Source organism: Cannabis sativa, chromosome 2, assembly GCF_029168945.1.
Source record: "Cannabis sativa cultivar Pink pepper isolate KNU-18-1 chromosome 2, ASM2916894v1, whole genome shotgun sequence".
NCBI lineage: Eukaryota > Viridiplantae > Streptophyta > Magnoliopsida > Rosales > Cannabaceae > Cannabis > Cannabis sativa.
The window spans coordinates 14,417,202-14,428,599 of NC_083602.1; the positions used below are offsets into that span (position 1 = coordinate 14,417,202).

General features: G+C 32.2%; 1 protein-coding gene and 1 long non-coding RNA gene across 2 annotated transcripts; one reads left to right on the top strand and one right to left on the bottom strand.

The window, feature by feature from the left end:
- The first annotated feature begins 1,663 nt into the window (after positions 1 to 1,663).
- LOC133034761 (uncharacterized) lies at positions 1,664 to 4,437 on the top strand. Its single transcript, XR_009686125.1, has 2 exons — positions 1,664 to 2,108; positions 3,423 to 4,437. It is a non-coding gene; the product is annotated as an uncharacterized LOC133034761 (long non-coding RNA).
- LOC115719238 (L-ascorbate oxidase) lies at positions 3,099 to 9,501 on the bottom strand. The gene is made up of 5 exons (XM_030648195.2): positions 8,882 to 9,501; positions 8,595 to 8,687; positions 7,327 to 7,539; positions 5,693 to 5,887; positions 3,099 to 4,347 (listed from the first exon to the last, which is right to left on the bottom strand). The coding sequence occupies exons 1-5, from the start codon at positions 9,176 to 9,178 to the stop codon at positions 3,385 to 3,387; spliced, it is 1,761 nt and encodes a 586-aa protein (XP_030504055.1). The 5' UTR covers positions 9,179 to 9,501; the 3' UTR covers positions 3,099 to 3,384.
- Between the last annotated feature and the right edge of the window lie 1,897 nt (positions 9,502 to 11,398).

Consider the following 11,398-nt stretch of genomic DNA (forward strand, 5'->3'; position numbering starts at 1 on the left):
TTGGTACTATTCGCACTATCGGAGATGGTTTAAGTACAAGTATCCTGGGAACTCCTTGGCTACCGAATCAACAAACCAAATGCATTACTTCCAGTCATCCAAGTCTCCAAAATAACCTTGTCAGCTCTCTTTTTCAGATTTCTGACCGCGCTTGGGACATTGAAGTGGTTAATGACTTGTTTCCTTCTCATGAGGCAAGCATAATTCTGGGAATTCCCTTAAGTCGAACTGCAGGGGCCGATTTTTGGTCATGGACAGCAGACCACAGAGGTCTTTTTATTGTACGCAGTGCGTACTCTTTGCTGCAGAATGAGAAACCAGCAGCCCCCACACCAGATAACTCGGGGTTTTGGCGAAAACTCTGACACTTAAAGATCCCACCAAAGGTACTAAATTTTCTGTGGCGTGTTATTTCTGACTCCCTACCTACTTGTGTGAATCTTGTAACAAAACATGTACCTATCTCTAGTCAATGCCCAGTTTGCAAAAGGCATCCCGAAACAGCTATTCATTCACTATTAAATTGCGAGTTTGCTCACTCCTGCTGGGTATTGTTTGGTTGGCCTATAAATGTTGCTGCACCTACCAGTTTTGGCAACTGGTTCGAAAACATGCTGCTGGTGTGTGATACAGAACAGGTATGCCGAGCCTCTATGCTTGTTTGGGCCATTTGGAAGTCTCGAAACCAAGTTCTTTGGAAGAAACGAAGATGTACTACCAACGATGTTTTAGCATCAGCCTCCACCACCCTTGATCATTGGAGAAAAGCTCAGAATTCATCTGCTCTATCATCACTTTCCCACTATAATAGTGGTGATGGGGCCGAGCTTTGGACTAAACCACGCATAAATCACATCAAGATTAATGTGGATGCTGCTCTTTTTCATCGTGATAACTCATACGGTTTTGGGATTGTTGCGAGAGATAGTTTGGGCAAACTTATTGAAGCTAAGACTTGTTACAAGGCAGGCTCTTACTCGGCTGAAGTAGTGGAAGCTCTGGGATTCAAGGAAGCTCTTAGTTGGATTAAGAGTACTAATTGGCAAAATGTAGAGCTTGAGACTGATAGCCTCCTCACAGTTCAAGCAATTCGAAGTAAGCAGAAAATGTCATCTATTTTCGGCTTAATAATCCAAGATTGCTGTCAGTTATTGTCTACTCTACCTAATGTTAAAATAAGTTTTATTAAACGATCAACTAATCGAGTTGCTCATGCTATTGCAAGCCATTCTCGATTCTCCTCTGGTTGTAGCATTTCCGAACAAACTGTTTGGGCTGATTTACAGGCTCTTTTGTATTCAGAATGCTATTAATTTAATGAAGTTGATATTTCAAAAAAAAAAAAAAAAAGTTTAATGAATTTTTAAATGTAAAATAAAAATTAATGATGTGGACTAATAAAATAATGATACGTGGACACTTACCTAGAAGAAAACGGAGAGGTACCTAAGGAAGTTCTAAGAGTATAACGGAAGGTATTTTTACCGCCAAAAATACAACTTAAGTATTTATCTGCTACACAACATAAAATTTAAGTATTTATCGCAAATTACTCAATTGATTATGAAAGGAAAATAATCATCATACGTGGCATAAATAATTACTTGGAGAAATGTAGCACGTAACATATTGTACTGCATTTGTAGTACTCAGTGTACTGAGTTTTGTTTGAAGTGATGTACTAAAAGTTATAATGGTACTTCTGATCTGAAGAGGGTAATGTAGACATTTAACACTTGATCATATCTTTCTTTCTATATAATAAGTAGATAACTGAAGACCTACAAACATAATTAGTTAGTTGACTTCACTCATCGAAGTTGAGATGAAAATGAGAGAAATAATGCAATATTGGAGTGAGTGTATAAAGTAGTGGAAAGCTAAGAATATTGAATCTCGACCAGCCGAGTAGAAATATCAAATATATATCTCTTATCTCTGTAGTTGGTTTCAGTCTCAGTCTCAGCTCCTAATATTTATTTATTGCTGAGTTAATTTATAATTTCTGCTCGACTGCTTGAGATTCAATCTTCTATGCAAATCACTCATTATATAGTGTACCTGAATGCTTTTACATATGTGATATATGTCACTCTCTTCAAAGAAAGGTAATTAAATTATTATTGTTATAGTTATTGTTTATTTAGACTCTACATTTATTGTTCAAATGATATAAGATATAAAAACACTATACTTGAATAAATGTGAAGTATTATTTTCTTAATAAAATATGGTATTTTATACCATAATATGTAAAAATATGGCACTATACTATAGGTTTAACTTTAAGAAGATTAACTATAAAAAATCCATAACTAATATGGTTTTTACAAAATACTATTAAAAGATAATACAGCTTAAATGTGGAAATAACAGCATAAAAAGCCATGTGCTAAATGTAATTGCCACTGATCTAGTTATATTTTGCTGTTAATATTGAAAGTGCAGTTTACTAAAATAACATGAGAAGACTGTTTATTAGGAATAATTGGAGATGAGCAAGCAATTAAGTCATTTTGCATTTAGTTTGTAAAAAGCCTTTTTTCTTATTAACTTCTTTGGTTATTATGCCCCTTTTGGTTTTTGGGCTAAGCAAAAATTAAGGGCACCACCCAAAGAAAAGAAAACCCATTTGTTCAGTACAGCCTTTTGGGTTTGGGCCTTTTGGGTTTTTGGGTTTGGTTATTTTTTTTGTTTTACGTTGTAGAGATTTCTTTAATTATTATCAAATATTTTAATATATGTCAATTTCCACCGTTGAACAACAGAGAGATAATAATTAGCTACCCATCTAATTTAGTTAGCTTAACCAAGATAATTAACTATTTTCATGGACACATGTTCACATAAACATAAAATGTTTTCAAAAGTAAAATTTGTTACAATATAATTGTCAAGAAAATTAGACACAATCAACAGTGGTAGTCAATTGGGTAAATAGTCCTAGCAATATTGTATTTAATTCTATTAATCTTGGTGTACGTATTTTTATCTTTTCAGATATTTATTAAAAAAAAATCCTAAAAATTAATAAACTCAAAGTAAGAACTAAGTACTAAGTCCAACCCCCAAATCCAATCCAATTGTAACATAAGATAGCTAGATAAATTAGCATTTCATTTCACAAAAGGCTACAAAGACAAACCATCCTCCCGACTCTCACTCATACACTCTCACTCATTACATTCTAATGAAAAAGGTCACAACAAGATAAATAAAGCTCTACTCTACTCTACCTAAAACTCTTCAAAAGCATATTACAAACTTAATTTCTCACCTAGACTCTAGAGTATAGTAATAATTAACTATACTATAACTCATTACACACATATAACACATCACTTCCCTTTTTTCACAATAAAGGGAATTAATAATTAATCACTTTTAATGATACTTGCCATCTTTGGTCATCATTCTCCCAGTGGCACCACAAGCAAGAGCCTCACTAGGTATGCCCCTAACAAAACGACCTTCAATATCAAAAATCACTCCCATACCCATATGCAAATGAGGCTCAATATGGCAATGGAAAGCCCAAACTCCACGATTGTCCGCCACAAATCGAAGGGCAGTCCATCCGTAAGGGAAAATCACAGCCGTGTTTCTTAAAGGCGGGTTCTTTAGGTTAAGCTTTTTCTCATCATTCTTCGAAAACTTACCTTCTCCGTAACCCAAAACCCAAAAGTCATGGCCGTGCAAGTGCCACGGGTGAATTTCGCTAACATTGGCTTTTATAGCATTCGTGTTTTGGAGTATAACATCCACTGTTGATTTGAATTTGAGCCTGTAGACCCCACTGCTAGTTGTTGTGTTGGTGTTGACAGGTGGCTTCATGATGTCATAATTGGCAGGGTAGCTTTCTGGTGGGCTCCTCTGATCAAATGTATGGTTCAGTAAAAATTTGACTGAGCCCAAATATGGGGTGGCTGGTAGTACTAAAGAGACATTGTTTATGGCCCACTTCGTGTGACCGTTGATCATGTTTTGTGTGTTGAGGAGGATCATCCTACGGTTGTAAAATCTTGGAGGTTTTGGGGATCCCATTCGGGCCAACACGCTTTTTGAAAAGGTTTTACTGTGGTTATAATCATCCCATCTTGGTGTTACTGGTGGAGGTGAAACGGGGAGTTTTGATGCTGAATTTGGGAGGTAATTTAAGAGGGTTAGACCTTGTGGGGTCTTTGGTTCTCTCCCTCTAACTCCAACTGAGACCCAGTAATTGTTTTTAGGGTTTTGATTTGTGGTTATTAGGACTGAGTAACTTTCCCCTGAATAAATGTCCAAATCATCCACTAAGAATGGTTGCACATAGTTTCCATCTGCTTCCACTACCAACATTTTGTGATTCTGAAAAAGTATATATAAAAAAATGAAATAATTATTTCGTGTATATACTATAAATAATAAGACATCACTAGCTACAATATTGCCAAGCCATTTCAATTTTCATAGCATTATTATTAATTAGCTCTATATTTACGTGGATATCACTACTATATAAAGTTCATTTTTTAATATACATGAGGTGCATAACTATATAAGGAAGAATAATAATCAATACCTACCTCACACAAAAGTCATGGGTATATACATAAGGAAACATGTCCTCTTATAATTGTTACACTAATAAATTCAATAATTATATTTTGTTTTTATATATATTAATTCAAAATATAATCGATAAGACAACTCACTAAAAGTTGATGAGCATGTGAAACGAACCAAATGAATAGTACTAGAGCGTGCAGTACGTGCTTGGAAGAATGCATAGTGTATGGACCCCATGAAGTACTATGAAACTTTAATGAAAGCAGAAAAAAAAAAAGGCATAAACTTATCCCATTATTATTGTTTTTTTCTAAAATAAAGAATATCTCATTAATAATGCACTGTAATTTTGTAAGTATTCCCTAGTCTCTTTCAAATGACAATTACGTATATTAATATTTTCAAAAAATTTCCTCATTTATCTTGACCTATGTTCCCTCTCTTATAATAATGTGGTTAAAGTACTATTATTATATATAGTTCTTAAGCTAAATATAATGAAAACAACTTTATAACATCTAAATGATGAGTTAAACTTATACATTATATAGTATTAAAAAAAATAAGAAAGTTGTTAATAATAAAATACGTAGAGCGTGAGGGAAGGTAATTAGTTTTAATCTTTCTATAAATCTTGAGCGAAAATTTAAATAAATATATGATATAAGAAATGAAAAATAAAATGTTTGCATTACATTTTTGCTTGAAGACAAAGTGTTTGTCCTCAAATAACTTTGTCAACCTTATAGACCTTTTCTAACGTAAGAACTGGAAAACATAATGCAAAACAAAAAAGTTTGGTCTGACATAGCCAACCTAATGTTTCCAGATCTGATTTCGAGAAAAAATCAAAAATATATACAAGACAAGATATTGTTATATATCCTCATATTTTACAAAATATATATATACAATATTTATTTATAAAATATATATGTGTGGTGTACGTGTGAAAAAATCACATAGGAATCAGACTGATTCGCCTCATGACACTAGTGATGAGATATATATATATATATAATAGCGACTTGATGATATAACATTGATATTATAATATTATTCCAGCTAGCAATAATGGAAGCATTATATATATTTTTTCAAATCGAAAATGAGAAAATATAGTAATAAGTAAGAAATTAATTACCCCAATTGCCAAGTTGAGGGAAGCTAGTGCAGTGGTACTAGCGATTCTTAGCCTGTATGTCTTTTTTGGTTGCACGTTCATAATCATGGGTGCGCACTTTTCTCCACCCCTTAACTTGCACTGCTTAGAGGAGGAGTTGCTATATTGCGCTGCCAATGAGCAGTTATATTGTCCTCTACCATTCAGTAACAAGCTCTGTAAAAGTGAACCAAACATATCTAAATAAGATTGAATCGTCTTTTAATAAATTATGGAAAAAAGAAAAAGAAAAAACGACTGTATATGAAAGAATCATATCTAAATCTCTTCAATTTTCACATTCACGTGACAAGTTGAAATGTCATATAATTTTTATTTTTTTTTTTAACTTTTTTACCGGTAAAATGTTGAATATTTAACTAAATAATATTATATATACATATATTGATCGTCCAAATTTAAAATATTTGTTAGAGAATAGAGATGTGGCTTCTATTTTTCTTTTTTGCTTTCAAATAGAATAATTATGTATGCAAGTGTTTTATTTATTTTTTATTTTTTGTGATGATCATGGGTTGAGATGGTCAAAAAGATATATGGTTGATGGTTCCAACCCTTACCTAACAAATCTTATTAGTTTACGACTTAAAATTAAAATGAAGAAACTCACTATATTAGGTTCTTCACACTCTTTAACAATTAAATATAAATTGGAATTTTCTTTGTCGGAATAATAAATTGGAAATTAATTATATTATGCAAAGAGAAAAATAAAACTTTTTAATTATTTTTATTTTTAGACCAATCATTCAGCAATACATGAAATTATTGATCATTCTGATAAAAGCTTGCACGATCTTAGCCATTTATTTAATAATGAAATTATAGCTGGTTATATTTAATCAATAAATAATTTTTTTTTGGAAAGATATATATCAATAATATATTATATGTATTATGTATACGAATTTATATATTTACCATTAATACTGTACATGTATTATTGTTTATTTTTTATTGAAAGTCAAATTTTCATTGAAAGAAAGCAGAGGGCAGCAGAGTACAGAAACCATTCCTTTGAATGATCAGTCTTTTTCTCTTCTCTTTTATTTTTTTTTTGTAATTATTTTTCCTATTGCGTAGGTACAATTATTCCCTTTCAATTTATTTTGTTTTTTTTTTTTAACATAAAAAAATATACATTTTTTTTTTCTTTTTTACCGAATAATGGTCACTAGCTAGTCACTAATTGAAATTGAACCACTACATATACAGATCACCGAATGTAGCATCTTTTAAGTACCACTCGTATAATGTCTTTCCTTTTTATCTTCAACTAAATCTTAAAAATAATTCTTTCACACTTTTAATATTCCTTATATGTACATTATTTTGTAAAAAAAAAATTAATATAATATATATAGTATTGACCACGCTTATAGTTACTAAACAATATTAAATATTGTAGGGGGATGGACCACAGTAAATGACTATACATTCCCTATTTGTATAGTTAGCTTTTTGATTAATAGTATAAATTTGCAGATCTCATATAATATATAAAATGATTAAGTAATATAGTCAATTCTAGAAAAACGAGCATAACAGCGGGTTATACTGATTAGATCTGTAATAATTGAATATGTTAAAATTACCTGCGGTTCACCGATCCAACGCATTGGCGCCGAAGAGAGACCAACCTCTTGCTCGTGAACACTTTGGTGCCACCAATCGCTGAGTAAAAGGTTGAGCTCGCCATCGTAGTGGAAGGGCTCCCTCTCTCCTTCTGCCACGTCAACAATTAATGACCCGTATAGCCCTGCTGATCTTTGCATTCCGTAGTGTCCATGGTAAAAGTATGTTCCCGGCTACACCAGATAATAACCATTAATTAAAATAATTACATGCGCAATATTAAAAAAATATACATTAGCAAGTTGTTTAATGTGTATAATAATTGACAGCCTCAGCTACAATACAACTGCATGTGTGTATATGTGCATGCATGTATTGTGTATACTCTATTACATGTAAGATAAACAATAGAATACAACATATATACTATATATCTAATATAAATATGAGATCTATTGTAATTATTGTTTGGATTGGGGGTTATTTTTATATTCATTGATCGAATTGAATGATATGCTAGAGAGCATTGGCCTAAAAATGATTAATATTAAGTTTATTCAAATTAAAATAGCTAAATAACATTAGTAGTGCTTATTTTATAATGTCACATTATATAATTTAAGATTGACTAAACTTTTAAGTGGTCATAGTGTACTAACAATGAGGATGTCCCAATTGATTCCCCTCCCCCAATATGAAAAAGCAGCATTATATTTAAAACCCAAAAATTATATAAGCACCCAATATTTTTTTAAAAAAAATTCTTTTATACTCTTCTGTGTTAATTACAATAATTTTTTTTATTCTTTTTTCGTATATATATAAATAATGTATATGAAATCTTATTCTATTATTATTCTAATAAGATTTCTTCATATAAGTTTTTATTTTTCTCTTTTATCTTAATATTTTTTATATATATTTTTAAATTTGAGAAGAAAAAGAAAGTGGGTATGTACATTAAAATACATATATATATTATACAAAATAATAAAAAACTATTCAAAAAAATCAAAAAAATAAAATATAATGTATTTTCATAAATTTTTGAATGCAAATAAAATTACTATATTTAATTTATTTTTTTTTTTTGAAAAATAGATCATTTATTGCTCTTAGTTAAAATTACTACATATTATATAAATTTCATGTAGAGAAGTGTGAAATAATTCTTTGGGAATTTTCCACTTTTCATTTGGTCCAACCAAGTTATTTTTATACTTTTTTTATTCCACTTTTCTTTTAACTAAAAAGTAGTGACTTTACTGAAATTAAAAAAAAAAATTACCTTATCAACTAGGAATCTATAAGTAAATACTTCCCCAGGGTTGATAGCACACTGGGAGATTGAGGCTGTACCATCTGCCCAAGGAGTACCCAACTGAACAAAACACAAATTAAACATTATTAGTACACGTAATTACCAATTAGCAAGAGATGATAAACAAAAATACATATCACGTGTTGATAAAATCACGGTTGATATAGTTAGGCATGACTATTTCGATATACTAAAAATACACACGTACGTATCTATAGTACTGTTTAGATCATAAGTAATTAATAATTAATTACCTGTCTAATTCCATGCCAATGGATGACTACGCCCTCGGTGTGGAGCTTGTTAGTGAGGTGAACGACGACAGTGTCGCCTGCCTTTGCCCTAATAGTAGGCCCTGGAAACTGGCCATTGATGCCCATCACCACGTGCTCCTTACAATCTGGTGCCCCAAAAACGTACTCAACATCGAAGTTGTAGTGTCGAACCTGATTTCGACCACCAACAACTGCCCCGGCCAGAAGGGATAACAGAATCAAGGAGCGTACCATTAACGCTCCCATCAGTCCTCTGGCCTGAGGACTTGAACCCATATTTAATTAATTTCTATATATTATAGTAGAAGAGTCTTCTCAACTGCTATTAGCTTGAGAAAACTTATATATATAATTACTAATAGATTATACGAAAACTGATCTTGGAAGAGAAAGATTGTAATATTGCGAACTGTTGATTTGAATGTGTTGTATTGGGGTTCTATTTATAAGCCATTTTTTTAGATCCAAGACAATGTGAATTTATCCAACGGCCCCACCTGTCATTTTTTATATTATTTTATTTTTTCATATTGAAATTTAACTACGACTACTAGGACTTAAGTAGAAAGAGTAACATATATTAAAGATGCCATACATGACCAATGTGTGTCGCACCCTATTTTTAAAATATGTATATGGGAAACTTTACGATAAAGATACCACAAGAGTCAGCAATATTCATAAGAAGAATTAATCAATAGTTATATTAATTAGATTTACTATATAAATATTTTATTATAAGTTGCCTATTTGTTTTTCCTTACTGTTTTTTTAATTATTATTCTTGTATTGTTTGTTATAAAATAATAAGTAATTTATCAATTAAATAAAAGAAAGTTTATATAAATTACTATTTTTGGTAAATTTTTTACACTTTATTTTTTGTTATGTATTTTTTTTCTTCGTATAAACAAGAGTTATTTGCGGCAAAACTTCCTTAAGTGGTTAGGTTTTTGCATTTAACCCAAAATTCTAAAATTTTGGTAGTAAAACCTCCTAAACTCAAGTTCTGTTAGCAGATTAACATTTTCATCCATTTTTAGATGTTAACTGGCATGGTGGAATGTCCACGTGTCCACGTGTGCAAGAAACTGTAACCACCAGTACTCGGACCGAACAAACTCAGTACTGGAAATCAATATGTTGGAAATCCTCAAAGGACAATTGGTGACGGCACTGAATTACAGAATTTACGAGCCGCACTAGGTCAGATGCAAGAGCACACCAACACTCATCAACAAGATACCCAAGCAGCAATAAATTTTTCTTTTGAGGAGCAAATATGCCAATTCCAAGAGTGGATGAATCAACAGATTGAAATCATGAGAGCCCAGCAAGAGGTGATTGACAATCATTCCAAGCAGGCTACAGTGCTTATTAGACGAGCATATATGATAACTAGACAAAAATCAATGTCAGACACTCCAATTATACATGATCCAAACCAAAGGACAAACTGCATCCATTCTGGACCTCAATACGGGCCAGAAGAACATTAGCTAAAAGAACTCAACAAACCTAAGGAAGTGAGTCACCCAATTTAAGGCCACAAACTGTGGGTTGTGCTATAGACGAGCAAGTTTTTCCAACTCATTACTTGGGAGAGAATGAACAATATAATATCCATTCCCAAACAGATATACAACACCAACGAGTCGCTGATAATAGCTAGAGAAGAAGGCCTTAGGAGAATCAGTCTTTGACTAATTAGGCACCATACACGATCTCAAGAATGATCTAAATCATAAAAGAGGATTAGACGGACAAAATATCCCTTTTACCATTCAGCCAGTCAATACAGATAACTACGTACCCAGCCATGCTCTAAGAAATCCTTATGTGACACAGGTCTGCTAGCACTACAAGAAAACCCTCTTTTGAAAAGTAAACTAATTGCGCCAGCAAAGCTTTACCGGCGCACAACTGCGACGGCAAAGCTTATCTGGGAAGCTTGGTCGGTAAAAGACTTTTTACCGGTGCGTAGAGTAAATGTGCCGGTAAAACTTCCTTTTACCGGCGAGAAATCAAGCCGGTAAAAAAGAAGCGCCGGTGTTAAAAAATGCCCTTATCCACTATGAACCTGCTTTGATAAGCTTTTGCTGGCGCAATAGTGCGCCGGGAAAACTATTTGGCGCCAACCGTCAGTTTTGATACTTTTTACCGGCGCAGGAATACGCTGGCAAAAGTATTTATTTTTTTTTTAAAAAAAATTAATTATAATATTAATTAATTAAATATAATTAATTAATTTTTTTTAAATAATTATAATATTATATTAACAAAAGAAACCAACATAATTTACATTAAAAGATAAACCAACATTAATTATATTATGTTCTACTAAAATCAGTATATAAACAAAATGTTAAATGTTCGAATCGGATAATAAAAAAGTAAAGTTCTATAGGTGGGTAATGTCGTCATCGTGGTTTCTCTGAGTCTCGGGAGGCTGCGATGACGATCCAGCACCAGGAGCAGCCGACGATCCAGCACCAG

What these genes read in the sequence shown, in the direction of transcription:
- LOC115719238 (XM_030648195.2), bottom strand. Translation starts at nt 9,178, where the DNA reads ATGGGTTCAAGTCCTCAGGCCAGAGGACTGATGGGAGCGTTAATGGTA. An exon ending in GTTGGATCGGTGAACCGCAG is followed by an intron (nt 5,888 to 7,326) that starts GTAATTTTAACA and finishes TCACTTTTACAG; the next exon opens with AGCTTGTTACTGAATGGTAG. An exon ending in CCCTCAACTTGGCAATTGGG is followed by an intron (nt 4,348 to 5,692) that starts GTAATTAATTTC and finishes ATACTTTTTCAG; the next exon opens with AATCACAAAATGTTGGTAGT.